At 39.7% G+C, this 27,677-nt stretch overlaps 1 protein-coding gene and 1 long non-coding RNA gene across 7 annotated transcripts in view; one reads left to right on the top strand and one right to left on the bottom strand.

Annotated features, from left to right (window-relative positions):
* The window catches only part of OSBPL8 (oxysterol binding protein like 8), a 208,020-nt gene extending 205,183 nt beyond the window's left edge, over positions 1 to 2,837 (bottom strand). For 4 of the 6 annotated variants that reach the window (XM_055095924.2, XM_034936259.3, XM_034936258.4 and 1 more), the window contains exon 1: positions 1,566 to 1,699. Coding sequence is in view for 2 of the 6 variants with exons in the window: in XM_034936258.4 (XP_034792149.2) it covers positions 1,566 to 1,567 (2 nt within the window). In the remaining 4 variants the exon portion in view is untranslated. Of the gene's footprint in view, positions 1 to 1,565; positions 1,700 to 2,393 lie in introns of those variants that run through there. The other 2 variants (XM_003832884.4, XM_008958354.6) reach the window with 2 other exon arrangements.
* Positions 1 to 27,677, top strand: part of LOC112441425 (uncharacterized) — a 198,397-nt gene that overhangs the window by 69,342 nt on the left and 101,378 nt on the right. The window contains exons 2-4 of the long non-coding RNA XR_010108849.1: positions 513 to 2,958; positions 5,247 to 5,310; positions 13,652 to 13,707. This is a non-coding gene — a long non-coding RNA (uncharacterized LOC112441425). The remainder of the gene's footprint in view (positions 1 to 512; positions 2,959 to 5,246; positions 5,311 to 13,651; positions 13,708 to 27,677) is intronic.

The raw sequence follows: 27,677 nt of genomic DNA on the forward strand, positions 1-27,677 counted from the left end.
GTCTTATTTGCAGGTCATTATTTGTAAGATTAAGGCAGGACCTATGTCCTCTTTGAATTGCCTGATGCTCCAAGAACATTGCTATAAATGTTTTTAACTTTCAATATAATACAAACATTACAACATGACATTTCAGGCATTGTTATTAGGATAATATTAGGATAAAAGTTTTCCAAATTAATATTAGAAAACTAGATCTATGTACTGTATCAATTCTTGTCTTTAATGCCTTAATTCAAGTAATCTACTTTTGAAGGATTATTTACAAACCAAAGCCAAGTTGAAATGTACTAACACTGGTTAAAATTCTGCAATTCATACTTTTAAACGAAAGATCCGCCAGACACAGTGGCTCATGACTGTAATCCCAGCACTTTGGGAGGCTGAGGCGGGCGGTTCTTGAGGCCAGGAGTTGGAGACCAGCCTGGCCAACATGGTGAAACCCCATCTCTAATAAAAATACAAAAATTAGCCTGGCATGGTGGCACGCACCTGTAATCCCAGCTACTCAGGAGGCTGAAGCATAAGAATCTCTTGAACCCAGGTGGCAGAGGCTGCATGAGCCAAGTTGCACCACTGCACTCCAGCCTGGGATACAGAGTGAGACAGTCTTAAAAAAAAAAAAAAATCCTTTTGTAATGCATATTTTACAAATTCATAATTTCATCATTTTTCTTAAAGCAAACTAAAACATAAATTCATTATACACAATTGTAAATTTATCCCCAAAGTGTTTTCTAAGGCTTTCAATTTTTAAATGAACCAAGGAACTGAATATTGACAAATGTTTAAGTACCCTGAATGTGTTATAAAAAACATATTTGACTGTCTTTAAAATGCAATAACCTTCTAAGGAAAATATAGTAGCATCTTTCCACAGATCAGAGATTCAATAACTATTATGATTCAATCAAAGAGAAATAAACCATGGCCATTTTTAATTAAACAGGCATTTCTAAGCACCTGTGTACACGGTATTGCTGTTCAAAAGGTTGACATGGAATGTGACCGCAATAACTTGATGTCCATAATTAAAGACCCAAAAGGTAGCTTAAGTTTCATCTATTCCCTTTCTCAGCCCTTTGAGCAGGTATATTATAGTCATTCCATACACGGTTAATATAAAAAAAAATAAAAGTAACAAACATTTGAAATTAGTTGTACTTTTATAGAGAACAGTTTTAAATTGCATGGCCTTACTTTTCCTTTTCCAACCTATTTTATAAAACTAGCATGACCTTAATAATTTCACTGCAAAACAGGTTCTAGCAAGCATAGAAACTGATCATAGCCTCTCAGCAAAATCAAGTTTAGATGAAACTCTAGGAAATTAGCAAAATTTAACAATCAATTCACCCACGATTCTCCATAATTCTTGCTCTCTCTAGATACGAAGGGAGGCAAAAACTGTTTTAAAGGATTATTTCAAAAGCAGCACTAATTTTGGGAAAAACTTAACTGCCATGCAGGAGACACTGTATTACTACTCAGACGTCATTTAAGTCTTCTAGCAGCAGAAAGGCAAAAACATCATTAAATTTTTTATTTAATGCATATATACTTACATTATCAGTTAAAGTTTACCCATCTGTTTACGTTGTCCAAGTTATCTATTATTTCAGAAAGCATTTAAATAAAATGAAATTAGGTTACGTTCTGCAACGCAGATGTGTCTCATAAAGAAGAGTGTTAAATGACTTTTGTGAATGGAAAATCTGCATATACTGTTGCTTCGCCTCAGCCAGTCTTGAGTGGGTGGTTCAATGAACCTAAAGCATGCTGCATGTGAAGCTCCTTGGAACCTGATTCCACTCTTGAGAGAGGGCTTAGAAACAAACATTAAATTTAAAAGCACAGCAAAGGCTTGGCTTTCCTCCTACGTTACAAGAAGGCCGGGAGAACTGAGGCTTAGAGGAACAACACCGTGTCGCTTGGCTCTGCAAAGGCGGGTGCGGTCTGCGGTGCGCGGCACAGCCTCCTCTGGGGCTGTCACAGGAAAAAAAGGAGCCTCGCCTTAACCGCACCGAGCGACAAAGCGCCAGCTCTCCTGGGTGCGGGGGCTCCCAACGAGGCCCATGCCATCAACCTATCAAACTTCAGGAGGGACAGACACCCGGGGCGGTCGAAATGCTCCAACAGCCTCCCACCCCCGTTCCCCTGCCGCGGCTTTTGTAAGGCTGCAGATGCACCTACTGTGGGCCCCTAAACACTCCACCCTGCCAGCCTTTCGAATCCCCCTACTCCAAAAGGGAACAAAGGAGCCAAAGAACTCCTCGGCGGGGGTGGCCAGCAGTCCCCGACAGCCCGAGCTCAGAACGTGGCAATAAGGGTGCGCAGTCGCCCTGAGGGGTGCGAACCCAGCACCCCAACCTCAGGAATGGAGCAACACTCACCCGTGCGGAGCTCCCAGGGAGGCGGGACGCAAGGAGCCGGTTCCTCCGAGGTCGCCGCGGCGCCGGGGTCCGGGGCCCCGTAAGCGTCTAGTCAGACCCCAACTTCTCTCGGCCGCTGTCGTCGGCGGCAGCTGGGGCGCGAGCCTGGACGAAGGGCGCTGCCCAGCGGCCGCGGAGGCACTGCCGGCTCAGCCCCCGAGCGGGGCGGGAACTTTCGGCCCCGAGGTCCACCAGCCAGGGCGGACCCCCACCTTCCCTCAGTCGGCTTGCTACCGGCAGCGGCTACTGCGGCGTCCAAAGCTAACACTACAGCCGCCGCCTGGCCAGGAGCGCGTCGCGGCCTAATGTTGTCATCCGCCGCGTCGCCGCCTTTCTGGGCACCCAGAACCGCCAAGATCCTTCACATTCTAGCGCCCTCCCCGTGCCCCGCCCGCCCCCCGGATCACGGGCTTCGGCCACGCCCTCTTCCCGTCACGTGACGGTGCGCGGAGGCGGAGGTGGAGTTGCTTCCCCTGCTAGGCGGGCTCGAACCGGGCGGGAGTCACTGTCCACCTTGCTTCGCCAGGTTGTTATCGCCAGCCAGTCCCCTTCCGCATGCCCAAGGGCAGCCTCAGGAAGCGAGCCCACCACCGTCGGCCCAGCGCCTGTTGATCGGCCAGGCCTTCTGGGCCGGTCGTACCGGGCCCTTCCTAACCTGAGGAGATTGCACAGTAGGGCTCCCTGGTCTGGTCAGGGCTCAGTTAGGACCCCTCTCCAGCCTTAGGCTTGGTGAAAGCTTTAGCGAAACAGAAAAAAGAACGCATCGTGGTGTAGAGTGTATGGCCTAAGAAGCATTCGGTAACTAAACTACTTGTTCCTATTTCTAGTGGCACATTAACCGTGGCATTTAATTTACTGCTTTCCTCATTAGAGGTTTTTTTTTTGAGGAAACGGTGTATTTCAATCATGCTGGGATGAAAACAGCCTAGCAAACTTATTTTTGTTCCTTGTTATGTTCAGGATCCTGCTGCCAGTTTTACAGTCATTAAGTTTTACAGTGTGTTAGGTTGGTGACAGTTTAAACGGGTACGCAGGAATTTGACAGTTTGTTCCATTTTTTAAAATAAAGCCTAATTCTTGATTTTTTTTCTAATGCCTTAATTTTTTTTTCCTAATTCCTTAACTCTAGGACTTAACCTTTTGCTTTCTTTTTTAGCCATGATCCGAAGAACCCTCTAGCCGCCTAATGAAATAACTATACAGAAGTAAGGGAGGTAGAATAAAGATCATACTCAAACCCTGATCACAATGAAGGCAAATGAGAAAGCTTTCTGTAATAATTAAACTTGGGTCATAACTCATTTTCCCTTGTAGCCCAGAACTAAGGATTTTTTTCTTAAGCTATTCTCATCTCATTACATTTTCTTAACAAGAAATCAGAAGGCATTCTGATAAGCTGGGTACATTGAAATGAATAAGCAATAGAGTTTGGCCTATATAATCCTTATTATTAATATATTTCATAGCAGCTCTAAAAAAAATCATAGACTTACATTGTTTTATGTTACCCAAGAAAGAAAACAAAGGCTGCCAATGAAACTATGCCATACCGCTGATATGTAAGGCACCTTTAAGCCACATCTTTTTCCTTTTTTTTTTTTTGAGACAGGGTCTCACTCTGCCTCCCAGACTGGAGTGCAGAGGCGCAATCTCGGCCCACTGCAATTTCCGCCTCCCGGTTCAAGCGATTCTCCTCCCTCAGCCTCCCGAGGAGCTGAGATTACAGGCATGCGCCACCATGCCCAGCTAATTTTTGTATTTTTAGTAGAGAGGAGGTTTCACCATTTTGGCAAGGCTGGTGTTGAACTCGTGACCTCAAATGATTCACCCGCCTCGACCTCCCAAAATGCTGGGATTACAGGCATGAGCCACCGCGCCCGGCCTGAGACACATCTTGAATTCAGAGATGTAAACATGTCAGAAACAACGAGTCTTAGAATCTCTGAGATATTGCCATGAACTGGGAAACAACGAGTCTTAGAATCTCTGAGATATTGTCATGAACTGGTGTTCCAAAGAGGAAAAGATTCTACCAGGTTCTGTTCTGAAGCCTGAGAGACTGTAGTACAAATAAATGTGAAGGAAGTTTATTATTCTGTGACATTATTTCAGCAAAGCTAGTAACTTTGGAGTTTGTTAACAGATTAACTTGTCTCCTGTTTTCTAGAGGCATGTTTTTCAACCTGCAACTCAAAAATCAATTTCATTTTTATATGAAATAGGCTAGGATGTAATACAATATAAAATACCACAGTGCATAATGTCTAGTAAGGGCAAAAATTGCTTCCTGAAACTTTTTGTTTCAAATATGGTGGAAGGTGAGAGTATGTCCTATGTTGTGATTTAAACAATTTCTTACTGTGAGTTGCAATCAAATAGATTTGGAAAAGAATGTTCCTAGAGCATAGATAACATGCAAAATACACCATCTGGACCCCGTTTTTCTGGTACTTTTATTTTACTTTGGAAACTGAGACTAAAGATTAGAAAAAGGTGGCAAATTGCCTTGCCTAATTCTCTTCTGCCTCAGCCCCAATTTCATACATTGGCTTTTGAAAATTTGATCATTTGTTGGAAAAAGCAATGTACTGGAAGCAAGGAAGCCTAGGTTACAGACTTAGCTAATGAGATGTATGACTAGATAAATTACTCCCTGCATTTCAAGTTCCAATCAAGTAGGACCACATGCTGTTTGAGAAATGATACTAAACCACCTTTTTTTTCCCGGTGGATGGCAATCACATTGGAAACAAACAGACACGGTATACTCAGGATTATGCAAATTACTGACAGCCTACGTTAAATTTTTTTCAGCTCCACTCAAAAAAAAGAAAGTCCTAATGCAAGTAATCGAAAGTGAAGATATTGCAAAACAAATGTAAGTATATCTTTCACAATCTTCTCTACTTTAATTGTCACTAGTATAATAGTTACTTGTCATGAATAACTAATGATTTTGACATACTTAACAACTGATTGCAACACAAAAATATATTAATCCACTACAGTTGAAAAATCGTTTTTTCAGATCCTTTCAAATCTGATATTGTGATTCCAGGAATGATAATTCAATCTAGCATTTTCAATGTAATGACAACATAAACAGAAACTAATATGTGATCCTGCACTGTAACTGAAAAATATTCAGTAACTCCCAGAGATACCCTGCAAGTTTGCTACTCTTACAATGATTTTAAGAATGACATTTTGAAATAAAGCTTTTTTATTATAACGATCCGATTTTAACTCCAATGAGAATTCATCTCTTTTGCCTACTGCTTTATTAATTATACATTTCTAAGAATGGGAAGTTCTTTCCAAATTAGTTTAAGCACTGACAGGCTTGACAGCTTTCCCACAGTATATTTCAACCCTGACCTAGAATGACAGAGATGTTGCTTGAGGTTGTTTGCTTTTTTCCATTTGGCTTATCCCATTAGACAATTATGTTGCTGACAATTACTGATCAGGATTCTAGACTAAAATCCTCATTTTCTGGAAGAGAATTTAGATTAAGAGCAACCTCAGCCATAAATAAGGTATTCAACACAGCTTTGAAGACTTGTATTCTTGTTGGTCATGTGATTTGCTTTAGCCAGTGCTTTGTGAGCGGATGTTAAATGCTAAATCAAAGCAGAGGCTTTAAATTTGATTGCAAAATTCAGGTCAATCTCTTACTCTTGTGCCACCTGCCATGAGAAAGGTATGTTCCAGATAAGATCTCAGAATAAGAAAATAGATGGAGCAGACCTGAAACTCTCACCCTGTACAGAACTGAAGCAACTGACTTGCAGCTCCTGACATACGGCTACTGATGTGAAACAAGAGTAAAACAAAAATATTTGTTGTGAATCACAAATATTTTTGAGATTGTTTGTTGCATAGCATAATCTTGCAAATCATCTAAAGTGAATTTGAGCCAACAAATTCATGCGTCAAAGGCTAAATGTACTGTGGAACAATAATATTTGTCTATTTAATAAAATAAATAACAGACATCTACAAACTAGTCAACCAGCTATTGGTAAATATCCACCTAAAATTTATGTTAAGAAGCAGTCTTTATAAAATCTATAAATTTGCATGCAAAATATTTGCATGTAAGATATTTGCATACTGATTTTAAATATTTCTGTTTAGTATTATTTGTCTTAAATATCCCTTGAGGAAAATTTGGATGGTAAAGTATAAAGAGAATATAGGATTCTGTTTCTAGAAATATCAAGGACTAGTTCACACTGGTCACACTGAAAACAAAATCCCTGGAAAAAACATTTTTTAAATCTTATTAAATATACTGATTGACAATAGGGTAAGAAATTATTAAGTTAAAAAACTAAATGAAGGCAGGAACCTAGAGTTTAGCAGAGTCAGCCAACTTTTATCTCAAGGGCATGTGCTAAACCCAGTTACTAGGAGCATTGGTTTTCATGACCTTGTAAGAAAGACACAAAACCCATTACCTGCATTATACACACACACACACACACACACACACACACACAACTGCAATTCCAAGGATTATTAGTTTGATGTAAGGATATACTAGAAATAAACTTGCTGCTTACTAGCATAGGCACCCATCCCCCAGAATCTACAAAGAAAATTAGCCGTCTTAGACCTTGGCACCTAGTGGACAGGGGAAAAGCAAAATCGTATCTGAGAATTTGGAACCGCAATCCAATTCTCACACAAAAACGTAGCTTGAATTCATACTAGCTGGGTGGTCCCCAAAAACTTCAGGCTAATAATTAAGATTTTTTTTTTTTTTTTTTTTAGACAGGGATTCTCACTCTGTCGCCCTGGTTGGAGTGCAGTGGCATGATCTCAGCTCACTGCAACCTCCACCTCCCAGGTTCAAGCAATTCTCCTGCCTCACCCTCCCAAGTAGCTGGGACTACAGGCACGTGCCACCACGCCCAGCTAATTTTTTTATTTTTAGTAGAGACAGGGGTTTCACCATGTTGGCTAGGCTGGTCTCGAACTCCTGACCTCGGGTAATCCGCCCACCTCCGCCTCCCAAAGTGCTGGGATTATAGGCATGAGCCACTGTACCTAGGTGTAATTATGAATTTTTGACTGATAATGCTCTCAGAAACCTGGCAGAAGCAAATACGAATCCTCTTTGGAGGAACCCACCTTCATCTTAAGCCATAAAAAATGACTATAAATAAAATTTTAAGGAAAATGAGCAGGTCACATTTAAAAAAAAATAACAAGCACAGAATAAGACACCATTCGTGAGAAACAGTACAGACTTAAGACGGCACAAACAAATTTTAAAAGACTTCAGATCCTGGATTTACAAGTCACGGACTGGGCCAGGTGTGGTGGCTCATGCCTGTAATCCCAGCACTTTGGGAGGTCAAGGCAGGCAGATCACTTGAGGTCAGGTGTTTGAGCCCAGCCTAGCCAACATGGTTAAACCCCCATCTCTACTAAAAATACAAAAATTTCACCTGTAATCCCAGCTACTGGGAAGGCTGAGGCAGGAGAATTGCTTGAACCCGGGAGGTGAAGGTTGCAGTGAGCCAAGATTGCGCCACTGCACTCCGGCCTGGGCGACAGTGAGACTCCACCTCAAAAAAAAAAAAAAAAAAAGGGTCACAGACTGTAAATAACAATATTAAATATGAGTAAAGGAATAAAAGACAAGTTTGAAAATATGTGCAGAGAACAAAAAACTAAAGTAGGAATGAAGATTTTGAAAAAAGCAAATAGAACTAAAAGAGTTGAAAAACATAAATGATTAGAATATAAACTCAGTGGACAAATTTAGTAGTTCATTTGACACAGCAGAAGTACAAGCCAATGAAATGGAAGATAAAGATAAAGTTATCTCAAATGCAATAAAAAAAAGAAAACATAAATTAAAAATATAAAGGAGACTTTAAGTGACATGGAGGACATTGTAAACAGGTCTAAAATCTAATTATGACTTCAGATGAAAAGGAAAGAGCCAGTGGGCCAGAGGCAGTATTTGACAAGATAATGGTTGTGAACTTTCCAGAACTGATGAAAGACTCCAACTCACAGACTTAAGAAGCCTCCCAAATCCCAAGCAAGTTAAAGAATAATAAAATCACGCTGAGATATATCACAGTGAAACTGTAGAACACCAAAAACAAAAAAGAAAACCTTAAAAGCAACAAAGAAAAAATATAGTTAATCTTCAAAGTGTCAGGTAAATGACTTTTCATCAGAACCAGTGAAAAACAGAAGACAGTGGAATAATATCTTCAGTGGACTAAAAGAAAATGACTGTCAGCCTAGAATTCAGTACCCAGTGAAAAAAATATTTCAAGAATGAGGCCAAAATAAAGGAATTTTCCGGCAAGCAAAAGCAGAATTTGCTGCTAATAGAGTCTCACTAAAGGAAAGTCTAAAGAAATTTCTTTTTTCAGACAAAAAGAAAATGATCCCAGGCCAGGCACAGTGGCTCACGCCTGTAAATCCCAGCACTTTGGGAGGCTGAGGCAGAAGGATCACAGGAGTTTGAGACCAGCCTGGACAACATATTGAGATTTTATCTCTACAAAAAATTTAAAAATTAGCTGGGCATGGTAATGTGTGCCGGTGGTCCTGACCTGGGAGGCTGAGGTAGGAGGATTGCTTGAGCCTGGGAGATCAAGGCTGCAGTGAGACATGATCACACCATTATACTCCAGCCTGGGTGATAGAGAGAGATCCTGTCTCAAAAAAAAAAAAAAAAAGAAGAAGAAGAAGAAAATCAACTCAAATGGAAGGTCTGAGAGTTGATAATAAACAAAGAGCATTAAGAGTGGTAGATATTTGCCTAAATCTAAATACAATTGACAATGCAAACAAACAGTAAGTATTGTTAAAATTATTTTAATAAGTTTTTTTAAAGAAAAAAATAATCACATATCTAACATTAGAAATAGACCCAACCAAATTTGCATTTTATGCCTACTATTAGACCTCATTAGACAAAGTATTTTACAAACTAGTACTATTATCTCCATCTGATACATACCTTTTATTTTAAAAGCAAAAACATGATACATTTCTTCTTTTCTCATCCACAGAGGCAAATTGTATTAATATATTATTGGTATTCTCTTTTTAAATAACAGCATTTTAAGTGTTTTTCTTCACAATGACATTCTTATTTCAAATTTACATAATGTACCAGTGAAGATGATGTATTATATAATTAGACTAAGAAAGTAGCATGTATTTAGGAGATCATGATTTAGAGTAATAAAAAGCAGAATTATATACTATTTTCACTTAACTATGAAGTATTAATGATTCCCTCCATAGAAGTCTATAAATGAAAGTTCATCTTAACAAATTATATAATTATGTATTCACAGGTTAAAGACAATTAAGTCTTATTGAAATGCTCTGCCTACCCTTTCCACCCACGTTGCCTATTCAAAATTATGTGCATGCTATGACTTTTAACACCATCTTGGGAAATAGCTAGAAATTTGTGCGCAGGTATAAGGATTGACTCCTGAGTTTTAACTCAATTCAGAGGACATCCTAAATTCAAAATAAATTCTAATAATAATAAGAACCCATTTCTTTCTGATAGCTACTTAGACTACAAATTTCCAATTGTAAATGTGTTTTTCATTTCAATTTTAGGAGAGTGTTTTTTTTTTTAAGTTTATCATGACTATTTAAACATGGGAAGCTTAGAACACATAATCCCTTAGATTTCCAAATCTGTAAGTATAATGCAAATGAATTATACCTTACTTTTTTAAAACCAGAACCTTTCTCTTTTTTCCCCTCAACCACATGAGATCATTCAAAGTATATTTACTTATATACTACTTTGTTTTTGTTTTAGAATCAGGGTCTCACTCTGTCACCCAGGCTGAAGTGCAGTGGCGTGCATTACAGCCTCGAACTCCTGGGTTCAAGTGATCTCCCTCCTCAGCCTCCTGAGTCACTGGGATTACAGGCATGAACCACCACACCCTAGAATATTTTCTTGATAAAACCAAATCTATAATTTTATAGAAGACTGTCCAAATGACTTTTATTTATATCTCTTAATATATGTAAAAGTGTATACATTACTAGTATTCCTATTAGCTACTAGATTGCTAGCTAATTACAAGATTATTCCAGTTAGCTTTGTCCAGCCTGTATTTATACAAGTATATGAAACTCTTGAGAAGTCACAGTAATTAAATTTTCATAAACCAGGTTGTATATTAATTCTTTCAATTTAATAAGTTATCAGTTTGTACTGGGTCCTACACTTACTTACAAAAAAAAATTATCAAGTATCTGTATGTTGTTCTACCTCTTTCCTGAAATGAGTGTAAAGCTAACAAGAGTCCTCACCCTATAAACCAGCAGTATTTCAAAACTCATTGTTACTGTTCTGGGAGTGAAGGTGCCGTATATTCTTACCGCATTATCAGGTAGCAACCATCTACTCAATCCTCCCAACCACAGGTACTACCTAGATGTCTTTTGCCAGATCTCCCAGGTATTTAGTGCCTCTTTTACCTCTATAGAACACTGGTACCCAGAAGTGATATGGTGGAAAAAGAAGGCGCCTACCCTATATTCCAATAAAGTCTGTCCACTACATTCCTGTCACGTTCATTCCTCTGTTCTAGGCCCTGTTGATATTCTCCCCTAGTTGTTTCCAGTCCATTTCTATGGGAGCCTTACTTTTGTCTGGTATTCTTACATGCACAGCTGAGACCAGACTCCCAGTCTCATTCCCTTAATTGTATCCTTTAACCCTTAATCCCTGTAATATCCTCCTGGAACTGGGATTGATACACCTCTATTGAAGACTTTATCTTTGAATGTCAGCTCACTTCCAGACATGGCCACCAACTCCACCCCATGATCCCACATTGTTATACTCCCCACTTCCTTCTGCAGTCAGCAAATAGACTTGGACCTGACATTCTTTGTGTCCTAAGCCCCCCACCCCTTCCTTAAGTTACTAAAGTAGTACACCAAAAGAATACAATTATCTGAACTGAGGGCGGGGAAAATTCCAGAGAAAAATGACCTTCGTGCAACAAACAAAGGCAAGAGAGTGAAAGGGAGGGCACTGTTAGAGATTTAAAATAGACTTATCAGATATATCAACCAAGTGCAATACGTGGATCTTTACCTTTATCAGATTCCAACTCAAACAACTTACAAAAATATATAATGAGACAATCAGGAAAATTTTAATACCAACTACATATTACAGGATATTAAGGAATTATTGTTAATTGTCTTAGCTGTGATAATGGTACATGATTATGGTTTTTGTTTTTTTAATGTCTCATTTCCTAAAGACATTCTGAAATGTTACTGGGTCCCTGCTTTAGGAAAGAAAAAAAAAGAAGACTTTCAGAGTATGTCACTTTCTTTTTTATACCTGTCGGTCAATTCCATGGGAAAGTATTACTACTTGTTATTTTCTACCCTTAACCAAATACAGTAATCATTTTCTCCTTATCATATCTATTATTATTTTTTAGTAGAAGTGTTCAAATCAAAAGCTGCCTACCTGGTATTTGCTCCAAACATCTATTAAACCACTATGGAAGGCCTAACATCATAAGACTGGTGGTAAATAAATCTGATTGAGCATGTTAACATGTTCAAATTTATATAAAGCATTCTGCAAATACAGATTACTCTAGAGATGCTAAGAAGCAGATGTACTGATCTCGTTGGCATTGGCATTCACATGATTCAGCTACAAATAGAATTTGAACAGATTCCAAATGCACAACTGTCAAATTCATAAAAAGTAGCAAAAAAAAGTCAAATAAAAATTTAGGCTTTGCCTAGAATAGCAGTGACTGTGTTTTAAAAAAATCGAAATATTCTGTTAATGTTTTATTTCTTCAGTGCTAATATTTGACAAGAACTAAGTACTTTGATTTCCATTGAATTCGCAGTGATAGCCCAGAAACTGTTATAAGTTAGTATTACTATTGGGTCCACAGAAAACCTCAAAATACATTTTAACCAAAATTACAAAGTTAATACAAATTTGATTCACTGAAGTAGTATAGTGCAGTGTGTTTGAGTTCTAACACCAAAATCAGACAGATCTCAGTTCTAACCCTAGCTTTGTCATTTACCACCAAGGCTGTCATCTGTAAAATCATCTGTAAAACAGGAGTTTAAAAAAAAACTCTTTTATAATATTATAAGAATTAAAGAACTCAAGAAATATAAACTATTATGGTCACTACCTTTTGGGAATATTATGTTCTATACAATATTACTAACTGTATTTTCACTACACCCAGTTGGAGGAAAATTACACACAGACCATACACTCTACCATCCTCTCATTGATAACAAGGCTTTTGTAGCAACTGGCCTGATTCTGAGGTTTATAGAAGATACATAGGCAGGCATGACTTCAGGCCATTATGCAGCTTTATGTAATAATCTACACAACCCCTAATATGTACGTATCAGGATCTTTCATGTGATGTGAAAATGAAAGCCACTTCCTTAACAACCAGGAAACACTAAATTTCAGAGTTATGTTTTCCATTCAAGTAAATCTCCAGCCAGACCTCCTCTTACAATACATGGAGTTAGCATTCCCAGCCAGTCCCCTCTTACCACACTTATTTCTTAGTATAACAAATTACAGTAAATAAAACTTATCAGCCAGGCACTGTGTCTCCCGTCTACAATCCCAGCAATTTGAGAGCCTGAGGTGGGAGGATCACTTGAGGTCGAGAGTTCAAGATCAGTCTGGGGAACATAGCAAGACCCTGTCTCTACAAAAAATAAAACAATTAGCCATGTGTGGTGGCACATGCCTGTAATTTCACCTACTTGGGAGATTGTGGCAGGAGGATCACTTGAGCCCAGGAGTTCAAGGCTACAATGAGCTATGATTGTGCCACTGCATTCAAGCCTGGGCAACAGAGAAAGAGGGGACTGGCTCTAAAAATAAAAACAAAAACAAAACTTACATCTAAGGATGATGCAGTAATGCACACATGTCCTTATTATTATTCTTTTGCCTTCACAGTGTTGCTTAGCAACCCAGAACATCTTATCTATGATTTTGGATGTAAAAATGGCTTTTTGAAATATTTATTTGAAATCTTTCTTTGAAACATGTAAGATACAAAGATTTCAGGCGAATTCAAGTTAAACATTTAGGGCTAGAATACTTACAGGTTATATATTTTTATATAGTATCTTTCATGCTATTTGATTAATGCACAACTATTGATATTTAGAATGACAGCTGAATTGATGATATGATGACAGGCTCATCCCTCCATTGTAAACTATGGTAAGTAATTTGTATGGCATTGCTTTGATACTACATAGATGTCCAGTTCCCCTTCAAACATAAACCTTATGCTTTAACACTTATTGAAAACCCTTACATGAGTCAGTAATTTCAATAAGAATTGCAAAACAATTATAAATATATCATTCCTTCTACATTCTGACTTTCTTTGGTAACCTAGAGCTTGCCTTTATTACCTGGAACTATTTGGTTACCCTGAAATATAACTCCTACTGGAAAGGAAAAGTAAATAATAAGTCTTTGCTTTTAATTACTAATTTTCAAAGTAAAGATATTTTGGAGACTAATGGAAAAATTTGAATTTGGGTTTTAGATAAGATAAAAATGTATTCACTTGGAAAGGTGAAGATTGTTAATTTAAAAAAGTAAATAGGTTACAAAACCACACATTGAGTATGGTATCATTTTGGTAAAAATATATTTATATATTTATGTGCATATATAGGAATAAATAATGAACTGGAAAGATATACACCGAACCGTTAATCTCTGGAAAGGGGGTTGTTGTTTTTTATTTTGCTGATATGTAGTTTTGTACTTTCTACTTGCATATGCTGGTTTTATAATAATAAAAGGTTATTTTAAAAAGAAAATCACTATTTTCCGCTGAGCCCAGATACAGCTTCTGAATCACCATCAACATGAGACTGGTACATTCCAGCATGGGAGGCTGCCAGGGCATCAGTCCAGCTGGTTACTTCTTCGAAGAAGTAACTACTGATTTCCTTTTGCCTATTGATTTCCATTGCCTATGCATCTTACCTGTGGCTCAAGATTACCTTGGCACTAAATCCAATTAGCCTTTTCACTTTGGCAGCCCTTACCAATTGGCAACTTCTTTGTCTCTTGGTTTGCTTTTGGGCAAAAATTACCTTCTTCTTTAGTTTTTGAGTCATTATATCCTCTTGGTTTTCTTCCTACCTTTCTGACTTCTCAGTCTCCTTTGAAAGTTTACAGCTTCTTTAATTTCCCCCACAATTCCATACTCAGGCTTCTCTCTTCACTCTATATCTTTTTCCCAAAAAAGGGAGGAGAAAAGAGAATGCATTTTATGTTCTAATTCTTGTTAATCTATCAAATATATATCTCTAGCCTTGTTCTCTCTCCTGAAGAACATAGTCACATATATAATCACAAATTATTATAATCTCCATTTAGACATTTCACCTGAAAAATATATAAAACTTAATTCAATCTGTATGCATTAATTTTTCAATAGTTATTAGTCATCTTCTGAGCATCGGGTTATGCTAGAAACTGAAATATATATTAGCATGAGTAAAACTGGCATAGCTGGAAATAAAGTTGAAGAAGTAAATGGAGGCCAAATCCTATAGGAGATTTAATGGAATGTGTATTAGTCTGTTCTCACACTGCTAATAAAGACATACCCAAGACAGGGTAATTTATAAAAGAAAGAGGTTTAATTGACTCACAGTTCCACATGGCTGGGAGGCCTCACAATCATGGCGGAAAGCTAATGAGGAGCAAAGTCACATCTTACATGGTGGAAGGCAAGAGAGAGAGCATGTGCAGGCGAACTCCCTTTTATAAAACCATCAGATCGACCAGGTGCAGTGTCTCACACCTGTAATCCCAACACTTTGGGATGCTGAGGTGGGCAGATCACCTGAGGTCAGGAGTTTGAGACCAGCCTGGCCAACATGGCGAAACCCTGTCTCTACTAAAAAATGCAAAAATTAGCTGGGTGTGGTGGTGCGCACCTGTAATCCCAGCTACTAGGTATGCTGAGGCAGGAGAATCGCTTGAACCCAGGAGGTGGGGTTTGCAGTGAGCCAAGATCATGCCACCGCACTCCAGCCTGGGCAACAGAGCAAGACCCTGTCTCAAAAAAAAAAAAAAACAGCTGGGTGCAGTGGCTCACGCCTGTAATCCCAGCACTTTGGGAGGCCAAGGCGGGCAGATCACGGGGTCAGGAGATCAAGACCATCCTGACCAACACTATGAAACCCTGTCTGTACTAAAAATACAAAAAAATTAGCCGCACGTGGTGGCGCGTGACTGTAGTCCCAGCTACTGAGGAGGCTGAGGCAGGAGAATCGCTTGAACCTGGGAGACAGAGGTTGCAGTGAGCTGACATGGCACCACTGCACTCCAGCCTGGGCGACAGAGCGAGACTGTCAAAAAAAAAAAAAAAAAAAACAAAAAAACCATCAGATCTCGTGAGACTTATTCATTATCACAAGAACAGCACAGGAAAGACCCACCCCCATGATTCAATTACCTCCCACTAGGTCCCTCCCAAGATGTGTGGGAATTATGGGAGGTACGATTTGAGATGAGATTTGGATGGGGACGCAGCCAAACCATATAATTCTACCCTGGCTCCTCCCAAATCTTAAGTCCTCACATTTCAAAACCAATCATGCCTTTCCAACGGTCCCCCCAGAGTCTTAACTCATTTCAGCATTAACTCAAAAGTCCACAATTCAAAGTCTTATCTGGGACAAGGCAAGTCCCTTCTACCCATGAACCTGTAAAATCAAAAGCAAGTTAGTTACTTCCTAGATACAATGGAAGTAAAGGCACTGGGTAAATATACCCATTCCAAATTGGAGGAATTGTCCAAAACTAGGGGGCTACAGGCCCCATGCAAATCTGAAATCCAATAGGACAGTCACTAAACCTTAAAGTTCCAAAATGATCTCCTTTGACTCCATGTCTCACATCCAGGGCATGCTGATGCAAAAGGTGGGCTCCCATGGCCTTGGGTAGCTCTGCCCCTGGCTTTGCAGGATGCAGTCAGTCCCCATCCTGGCTGCTTTCACAGGATGGCATTGAGTTTCTGGCTTTTCCAGGCACACAGTGCAAGCTATTGGTGGGCCTACCATTCTGGGGTCTGGAGGACAGTGGCCCTTTCTCACAGCTCCACTAGGCAGTGCCTCAGTGGGGAATCTGTGTGGGGGCTCCCACCCCACATTTCCCTTCCACACTGCCCTAGCAGAGGTTCTCCATGAGATCTCTGCCCCTGTAGCACACCTCTGCCTGGACATCTATGCATTTCCATACACCCTTTGAAATCTAGGTGGAGGTTTGCAAACCTCAATTTTTCCATGCACCCACAGGCCAAATGCCATGTGTAAGCCACCAGGGCTTCAGGCTTGCACCCTCTGAAGCAATGGCCTGAGCTGTACATTGGCCCCTTTTAACCATGGCTGGGATGCAGGGCACCAAGTCCCAAGACTGCACAAAGCAGCAAGGCTCTGGGGCCAGCCCACAAAACCATTTTTTCCCCCTAGGCCTCTGGGCCTATGAGGGGAGGGGCTGCTGTGAAGACCTCTGACATGCCCTGGAGACATTTTCCCCATTGTCATGGAAATTAACATTTGGTTCCTTGATACTTACACAAATTTCCACAGCCAGTTTGAATTTTTCCTCAGAAAATGGGTCTTTCTTTTATATTGCATCATCAGGCTGCAAATATTCCAAACTTTTATGCTCTGCTTCCCTTCTAAACAGAAGTTCCAATTCCAAACCATATCTTTGTGAATGCATAAAACTGAATGCTTTTAACAGCACCCAGATCACCTCTTGAATGCTTTGCTGCTCAGAAATGTCTTCCGTCAGATACCCTAAATCATCTCTCTCGAGTTCAGTGTTCCACAGACCTCTAGGGCAAGGGCAAAATGCCACCAGTCTCTTTGCACAGCAAGAGTGGCCTTTACTCCAGTTCCCAAAAAATTCCTCATCTCCATCTGAGACCACCTCAGCCTGAACTTTATTGTCCATATCACTATCAGCATTTTGGTCAAAGCCATTCAACAAGTCTCTAGGAAGTTCCAAACTTTCCCATATTTCCTGTCTTCCTCTGAGCCCTCCAAACAATTCCAACCTCTGCCTATTACCCAGTTCCAAAGTCACTTCCACATTTTCAGGTATCTTTTCAGCAGCACCCCACTCTACTGGTACCAATTTACTGTATTAGTCTGTTCTCACGCTGCTAATAAAGAAATACTTGGGACTGGGTAATTTATAAAGGAAAGAGGTTTCATTGACTCACAGCTCCACATGGCTTGGGAGGCCTTACAATCATGGCAGAAGGCAACACTGCTTCAATACTGGAATACATCTGGACATATGTCTAAAATGTTACAATTAGGTTTTGATGTAGGAGGTAAGTGTAATAATAATTTAAATGCAAATAAATTAAACTCCACAATCAAAAGACATATAGTGGTGAGTGAATTAAAAATGAAAACCTAACTATACACTGTCCATAAGATACTCACTTTAACTTAAGGACACACATAAACTGCACTGAAAGGATGGAAAGAGATATGCCATGCTAACTGGGCACGGTGGCTCATGCTTGTAATCCTAGCACTTTGGGAGACCGAAGCAGGCAGATCAGTTGAGGCCAGGAGTTTGAGACCAGCCTGGCCAAGATGGTGAAATCCTGTCTCTACTAAAAATACAAAAATTAGCCGGGCATGGTGGCAGATGCCTGTAATCTCAGCTACTCAGGAGGCTGACGCAGGAGAATTGCTTGAACCTGGGAGGCAGAGGTTGCAGGAGCACTGCACTCCAGCCTGGGCAATAGAGTGAGACTCCATCTCAAAAAAAGAGAAAAGAGAAAAAGATATGCCATGCAAATAGTAAACAAGAGAGAGTAGGAGTGATTATATTAAACAAAACAGACTGTAAGTAAAAAACTGTCACAAGAGACAAGGAAGAACATTTGTATTAGTCAGGGTTCTCTAGAAGAACAGAACTAATAGGATATATATATATATATATGTACATATATATGGACATATAATAAACTTCCATATATATTATTAAGTCACATGATCACAAGGTCCCACAATAGGGTGTCTACAAGCTGAAGAGCAAGGAAGCCAGTCAGAGTCCCAAACCTAAAAACTCGGAGTCTAATGTTCGAGAGCAAGAAGCATCCAGCATGGGAGAAAGATGTATGCTGGGAGGCTAGTCCAGTCTAACTTTTTCATGATTTCCTGCCTGCTTTATATTCACTGGCAGCTGATTAGATGGTGCCCACCAGATTAAGGATGCGTCTGCCTTCCCCAGCCCACTGACTCAAATGTTAATCTCCTTTGGCAACACCCTCACAGACACACCCAGGATCAATACTTTGCATCCTTCAATCCAATTAAGTTGACAGTCAGTAGTAACCATCACAACATTGTATAATAATCAAAGGGTAATTCACCAGGAATATATAACAATTGTAAATATATGTGCACCCAATATCAAAGCATCTAAACACATAAAGCAAACATTGACAGAACTGAAGGGAGAAATAGGCAGCAATACAATAATAGCAGGAGATTTCAATACCCCACTTTCAGTAATGGACAGAACATCTGGACAGGAGATTAATAAGGAAACAGTTTAGATCAAATGGCCATCACAGACATATACAGAATAGTCCACCTAATAGCAGCAAAACACACATTCTTCTCAGGCATATATAGGTCTTTCTTCAGGATAGATCATGTTAAGTCACTAAACTAATTTTAGCATTATTAAGAAGATTCAGGTTAGCCATGGTGTCTCACACCTGTAATCCCAACACTTTGGGAGGTCAAGGCAGGTGGGTCACTTGAGGTCATGAGTTTGAGACCAGCCTGGCCAAGATGGTAAAACTCCATCTCTACTAATACAAAAAAATTAGCCAGGTGTGGTGGCGTGCACCTGTAATCCCAGCTATTGGGGAGGCTGAGGCACAAGAATCACTTGAACTCAGGAGGTGGAGGTTGCAGTGAGCCAATGTCGCACCACTTGTACTCCAGTCTGGGTGACAGAGTGAGACTGTGTCAAAAAAAAAAAAAAAAGAAGAAGATTGAAATCATATCAGGTATCTTTTCTGAATACAATGAAAACAAATAGAAATCAATAGAAGAAGGAATTTGGAAAATTCATAAACACATGGAAATTAACACACTTCTGAATAACCACTTGGTCAAAGGAGATATCAAAAGTTAAATCAGAAAATTCCTCTAGACAGGCCGGGCGCTGTGGCTCATGCCTGTAATCCTAGCACTTTGGCAGGCCGAGGCGGGTGGATCATGAGGTCAGGAATTCAAGACCAGTCTGGCCAAGATGGTGAAACCCCGTGTCTACTAAAAATGCAATAATTAGCCAGGTGTGGTGGCAGGCGCCTGTAATCCCAGCTACTCGGGAAGCTGAGGCAGGGAATTGCTTGAACCTGGGAGGCAGAGGTTGCAGTGAGCAAAATCACACCACTGCACTCTAGCCTGGACAACAGAGCAAGACTCCATCTCAAAAAAAAAAAAATTCCTCTAGACAAACAAAAACACAACATATCAAAACTTATGGGCTGCAGCAAAAGCAGTACTAAGTTCATAGTGATGAACAGGTGCATTAAAACATAAGAAAGATTTGAAATGAACAACCCAAATTTATACCTTGAGGAAGTAGAAAAAGAACAAAGTAAGCCCAAAATTAGCAAAAAGAAGGAAATAACAAACAGTAGACTAGGAATAAATGAAATAGAAAATAGAAAAATAATAGAAAAAATCAGCACAGCTAAGAGTTGGTTTTTTGAAAAGATAACTAAAATCAAACTCTTAGCTAGACTAAGAAAAAGAAGAGTCAAATAAGTAAAATCAGAAATAAAAGAATAGACATTACAACTGATGCCACAGAAATACAAAAGATCATAAGAGACTACTATGAAAAATTATAAGCCAACAAACTAGATAAACTGGAAAAAAATGGATAAATTGCTCATACAACCTACCAAGACTGAATCAGGAAGAAATAGAATGCCTGAACAGACCAATAGCTAGTATGGAGATTGATTCAATAATCAAAAACTTCCCCAAAAAGAAAAGTCCAGGACCAGGCTTCCATGGTGAACTCTACTTTAAAGACAAATTAATGCCAATCCTTTTTGACCTCTTCAGAAAAATTAAAGAGGAAGGAAAGGTTCTAAACTCATGAGGTCAGCTTTATGCTGATACCAAAGACAAACAAAGACACCACAAGAAAACTACAGCTCAATATTCCTAAAGAATATCGATGTAAAAATTTTCAACAAATACTAGCAAAACAAATCCAACAGCACATTAAAAAGATCATACACCATGACCAGGTGTAATTTATGCCTGAGATACAAAGATTTCAATATATGAAATCAACTAATCTGATACAGCATATTAGCAGAATAAAAAATAATCATCACATGATTCTCTCAGTTGATACGTAGGCATTTCACAAAATTCAACATGATAAAAACTCTTTGTTGATGAAAATTTCCAACACATAGTAATAGAGGGAGATGATCTCAACATAATAAAGTATATATGCAAAGCCCACAGCTAACATCATACTCAACAGTAAAAAATTGAAAGTTTTTCCTCTAAGATAAATGAGACAAGGGTGCCAACTCTTGCCGCTTTTATTCAACATAGTACTAGAGATTCTAGCCAGAATAGCTAGGCAAGAAAATGAAATATAGGCTGGGTGTGGTGGCTCACACCCTATAATCCCAGCACTTTGGGAGGCCAAGGCGGGCAGATCACCTGAGGTCAGGAGTTCAAGAGCAGCAGCCTGGCCAACATGGTGAAACCCCATCTCTACTAAAAATACAAAAATTAGCTGGGCGTGGTGGCAGGCACCTGTAATCCCAGCTACTCTGGATGCTGAGGCAGGAGAATCACTTGAACTGAGGAGGCGAAGGTTGCAGTGAGCCAAGATCACACCACTGCGTTCTGGCCTGGGTGACAGAACAAGACTGTCTCAAAAAAAAAAGGAAAATGAAATATAAGACTTACAATTGGAAAGGAAGAAATAAAATTGTCCCTGGTTGCAGATGACGTACTCATATATAGAAAACCCAAAGACTTCCTTTAAAAAAGGTTAGAACACAATTATTACCATGACTCTGATGTAGCGACAATATCAACACATTTCAAAAGAAAATACCCAGATAATTTGTCCTCTTTGAGGGCAGGGAACTTGTCTTAGTCATGTTTGTTTACCCAGTATCTACAAAGAGCCTGAAACAGTAGACAGTGAAGGTAAATGCTTGCTGAGAGAAGGTTGTAGTATATTACCATATTGATATATTGTAGTTTTTGAATATTCATGGAAATAAGTGGCATATAGGCCAAGAACTATTATTATATACTTTTATTAATGTAAGTTTAAGTAACAGAGCACAATGTTGATTTAGTTGGTGGTAAATAAAGCTGGCAACTACCTCACAACAAAAAAATTAAAAATTCAAAAATTAAAAAAGGTCAGAGCAAGTAAACAAATTCAGTAAAGTAGTAGAATACAAAATCAACAACAAGGATCAATTGCATTTCTGTACACTAACAATAAACTATCTGAAAAGGAAATTAGAAAAATAATCCCATTTACAGTAGCACCAAAAATAATAAAATACATAGGAACAAACCTACTAAGGAGATGAAAGATTTCTATTCTAAAAACTACAAAACATTGATGAAAAAAGGTGCACAAGACACAGGAAAATGGAAAGTTATCCCATGTTCATGGATTGGAAGACTTAATATTATTAAAATGTTCGTTCTTCCTGAAATGATCTACAGACTCACTGAATTCCTATCAAAATCCCAGTGGCATTTTAAAATAAAAATAGAATAAATAATTCTAAAATTCATATGGAGCTATAAAAGACCACAAATAACCAAATCAATCTTGAGAGAGAACAAAACTGGAGGCACTACATTTTCTGATTTCAAAATATATTACAAAGCTACAGTAATTAATACAGTAGGTACTGGCATAAAGATAAACATAAACCAATGGGACAGGATAGAGAGCCTCAAAATAAATTCACACATACACAGTCAACACACCATTCTCCTGCCTCAGCCTCCCGAGTAGCTGAGACTACAGGTGCCTGCCAACATGCCCGGCTAATTTTTGTTTGTATTTTTAGTAGAGATGGGGTTTCACCGTGTTAGCCAGGATGGTCTCAATCTCCTGACCTCGTGATCCACCTGCCTTGGCCTCCCAAAGTGCTGGGATTACAGGCGTGAGCCACCGTGCCTGGCCATCTTTATTTATTTTTAATTAATTAATTAATTTTTTTGAGACAGAGTTTCACTCTGTCACTTAGGCTGGAGTGCAGTGGCACAGTCTTGGTTCATTGCAAACTCTGCCTCCCAGGTTCAAGTGATTCTTCTGCCTCAACCTCTCGAGTAGCTGGGATTACAAGTGCACGCCACTACGCGTAGCTAATTTTTGTATTTTTAGTAGAGATGGGGTTTCGCCATGTTGGCCAGGCTGGTCTTGAACTCCTGACCTCAAGTGATCTGCCCACCTCAGCCTCCCAAAGTGCTAGGATTACAGGCATGAGCCATTGTCCCTGGTCCATTTTTAATTTTTTTTGAGAGACAGAATCTGACTCTGTTGCTCAGTCTGGAGTACAGTGGCACAATAATGGTTCACTGCAGCCTTGAACTCCTGAGTTCAAGGATCCTTCTGCCTCAGCGTCCCCAGTAACTATAACTACAGGCATGTGTCACCAGGTCCAGCTAATTTTTAAATTTTTTTGTGAAGATGGGGTCTCACTGTGTTGCTCAGACTGATTTTAAAGTCCTGGCCTCAAGTGATCCTCTCTTCTTGGCTTTCCAAAATGCTGGGATTACAGGCATCTGTACCTGGCCCAGTCAACAGGTTTTTGACAAGGGTGCCAAGATAACACAATGGGGAATAGATGTTATCCTAAACAAATGGTGCTGGGAAAACTGGATATCTATATGCAAAGAATGAAATTGGACCGTATACCTGTAATCCCAGCACTTTGGGAGCCCGAGGCAGATGGATCACAAGGTCAGGAGATTGAGATCAACTAGGCCAACATGGTGAAATCCCATCTCTACTAAAAATACAAAAATTAGCTGGGCGTGGTGGTGCATGCCTGTAGTCCCAGCTACTTGGGAAGCTGAGACAGGAGAATCGCTTGAACCCAGGAGGCAGAGGTTGCAGTGAGCTGAGATGGCGCCACTGCACTCCAGCCTGGTGACAGAGCAAGACTCCGTCTCAAAAAAAAAAAAAAAAAAAAGAGAGAAAAGAAATTGGACCCTTATCTAACACCATCCACAGAGTAAACTCCAAATGTGGTCTAAGTGGTGGTGCCTATAATCTCAGCTTCTTAGAAGGCTATGGCAGGCTGGGCACGGTGGCTCACGCCTGTAATCCCAGCACTTTTGGAGGCCGAGGTGGGCAGATCACCTGAGGTCGGGAGTTCGAGACCAGCCTGACCAACATGGAGAAACCCCGTCTCTACTAAAAAATACAAAATTAGCTGGGTGTGGTGGCGCATGCCTGTAGTCCCAGCTGCTCGGGAGGCTGAGGCAGGAGAATCACTTGAACCCGGGAGGCAGAGGTAGCGGTGAGCCGAGATCGCGCCATTGCACTCCAGCCTGGGCGACAAGAACGAAACTCTGTCTCAAAAAAAAAAGAAAAGAAAAGAAAAAAAAAATAAGGCTATGTCAGGAAGATCAATTGAGCCCAAGAATTCAAGACCAGCCTGGGCAACATAGAAAGACCCAGTCTCTTAAAAAAATAAAAATAAAAATAGATTAGAAACATCAGACTCAAAATAGTAAAACTCCTAGAAGAAAATGGTTAAAAGCTTCATGACTTTGGTCTTGGGAGTGATATTATGGATATGACACCAAATGCACAGGCAACAAAAGCAAAATAAACAATAGTCGGGATGTTCCTCAAAAAACTTAAAGTAGAACTACCATTTATCCAGCAATCTCCCTTCTAGGTCTTTGTCCAAAAGAATTGGAACCAAGATCTTAAAGAGATATTAGTACTCCTATTTTCATTGCAGCACTATTCATAATAACCAAAATGTGGAAATAAACTCAATGTTCATTGACAGATGAATGGATAAAGTGGGCAAATACATACAATAGAATACTATTCAGCCTTTAAAAAGAAGAATTTCTGCAATATGAGACAACATGGATGAACCTTGAGGACATCATGCTAAGTGAAATAAGCTAGTCACAGGAAGATAAATACTGCATGGTTCCACTTTTATGAGATATCTAAAATAATCAAATTCATAGAATCAATGAGTGAAATGGTAGTTTCCAAGGGCTGGGGGAAAGAGGAAATCGGAAGTTACTAATTAACAGGCATAAAGTTTCAGTGAAGCAAGGTAAATAAGCTCTAGAGATCTGCTGTGCAACATTGTACAATTTCAATAATGTATTATTTTCTTAAAAATTTGTTAAAAGAGTCCAGGCGTAGTGGCTCACGCCTGTAATCCCAGCACTTTGGGAGGCTGAGGCGGGCAGATCACGAGGTTAGGAGATCGAGACCATCCTGGCTAACACAGTGAAACCCCGTCTCTACTAAAAAATACAAAAAAAATGCCAGGTGCCTGTAGTCCCAGCTACTTGGGAGGCTGAGGCAGGAGAATCTCTTGAACCTGGGAGGCAGAGGTTGCAGTGAGCGGAGATTGTGCCACTGCACTCCAGCCTGGGTGACAGAGCGAGACTCCGTCTAAAAAAAAAAAAAATTGTTAAAAGAGTAAATCTGCCAGGCGCGGTGGCTCATGCCTGTAATCCCAGCACTTTGGGAGGCCGAGGCTAGTGGATCATGAGGTCAGGAGTTCAAGACCATGCTGACCAACATGGTGAAACCCCGTCTCTACTAAAAATACAATAATTAGCTGGGCGTGGTGGCAGGCGCTTGTAGTCCCAGCTATGTGGGAGGCTGAGGCAGGAAAATTGCTTGAACCTGGGAGGCAGAGGTTGCAGTGAGCCGAGATCGTGCCACTGCACTCCAGCCTGGGTGACAGAGTGAGACTCTGTCTCAAAAAAAAGAGAGTAGATCTCATGTTAAGTGTTCTTGCCACAAAACATGTTTTAAATATAAAAGGGAGGATAGTGCCTAAATCAAGAAACTTGAATTGACACAACTTATTCCAAAATCCCTGGCAGATTTCTAATTCTTTAAAAAGAAATGTGCTATCTGTAAGGTCACTCTTAGCTGCAAGAGAGACAGGATATTTTTAAGTTTACGTTGTCATCCAAACTTGAATTGGATTTCTGTTACTAAGGAAGAAGCAGAAAATGGATATTAAGCAGGTAATTTGTCATAGTCCATTCATTGGACTGTGAATGGCTTAACACACCATATTGTAATATATTTTTTGAAATCTGTTTCTTTCCCCAGACTGTAAGATCAGGACTGATTTTTTTAAATGTCTGTATCCCCTCATTTGGCAAAGTATTTTGCACATAGTATGTGCTAAGTATTTATACATGGTTTGCTATTGAATGTTTCCTGTGGATTAGTTTATTATGAGTAAAAATTAGGAAAACTTTATTACCAGCAAAAAGTAGGGAGGAAGTTAGGAAAAATTATCACTAAAAATGTTAGCATATGTGACTTCTTCTTGATACTTTTAATTTTTGTACTAATTAATTGATTTTTAGTATATCATAAAAACCCTATTTCTTATATAAGGTAACTTCAGAACATAAAAACTTACAAGAATATCACAAGTATCTTAGTCCATTCATGCTGCTATAACAAAATACCATAGTGTGAGTGGCTTATAAAAAACAGAGATTTATTTTTCAAAGCTCTAGAGGCTAAGAAGTTCAAGATACGATACTGGCAGATGCAGTGTCTGGTAAGGGTCTACTTCCTCATAGACAGCTGTCTTCTCATTCTAACCTCACACGGTGGAAGGGCTGAGGGTTCTCTCTCAGGCCCATTTTATAATGGCAGTAATCTTATTAATGAGGGGAATAACCCTATAATCTAATAATCTCCCAAATGCCCCACCTCCCAATACCGTCATTTTGGAGGTGAGGAGTTCAACATTTGAATTTTGGGGGAACATAAACATTCAGACCACAAGAACAATAATTTATTTGTTTATATTAAAAGGAACCATCTTCTCTGCCTCACAGTTTTCCTACCTGGCTCTTAAAATAGAAATATGTTTCTTTCAGAACTATAGAGTCAAGAGGAAATTTCATCTTTCTTTCTGCCACTTTCCCCAAGTGGAAGGAGTTTTGTATTTAATTGGTGATTTGGGGAGAAAAACATAAAACCCAAGCCATTTCTTGCCATCTTTTTCAAATCTTCCCACCCACAAGAAATTATATTCTGCTCAGTTCCTCAATATATGTCATAAACTAAAAACACACGGATCAGGGCCTATGCTTGTCTTCTAGAACAGGCCTGAGGCCTAACTCTCATTCTTTGTACTGTTGATCTCACCAAGCAGAAACAGTGATTCTACAGAAGTCTATCCATCTTGCAGACTCAAATTCTCCTGTGGCAAGTCATCACCCATTTGGACTTAGGAAGTATTTGACCAGCTTGGCCAACATGGTGAAACCCGGTCTCTACCAAAAATACAAAAATTAGCTGGGCATGGTGGCAGGTGCCTGTAATCCCAGCTACTCGGGAGGCTGAGGCAGGAGAATTGCTTGAACCCAGGAGGCAGAGGTTGCAGTGAGCTGAGATCACGCCACTGCACTCCAGCCTGGGTGACAGAGTGAGACTCCGTCTAAAAAAAAAAAAAAAGAAATATTGAAAAACCTGGTCATGGTTGTATATTATAATACATCCAATCAGCTTTATCTTAGGAAGCTTTTTTGAAATGAAGTCTCACTCTGTCACCCAGGCTTGAGTGCAATGGCATAATATCACTGCTCACTGCAGCCTTTACCTCCTTGGCTCAAGCGATCCTCCTACCTCAGTCTCCCAAGTAGCTGGGACTACAGACATATGCCACATGCCTGGCTAATTTTTCAAACATTTTGTAGAGATGGAGTCTCCGTGTGCTAGGCTGATCTTGAACTCCTGGACTCAAGCAACTCTCCCACCTCGGCCTTCTGAAGTGCTGGGCTTTCAGTCATGAGCCACCATGCCAAGCCGAGAAGTTGGTATTTTATCTTTTTGACTTCCTATCTATTGGGTCTGAA

This window comes from Pan paniscus, chromosome 10 (assembly GCF_029289425.2).
Source record: "Pan paniscus chromosome 10, NHGRI_mPanPan1-v2.0_pri, whole genome shotgun sequence".
Classification (NCBI taxonomy): domain Eukaryota; kingdom Metazoa; phylum Chordata; class Mammalia; order Primates; family Hominidae; genus Pan; species Pan paniscus.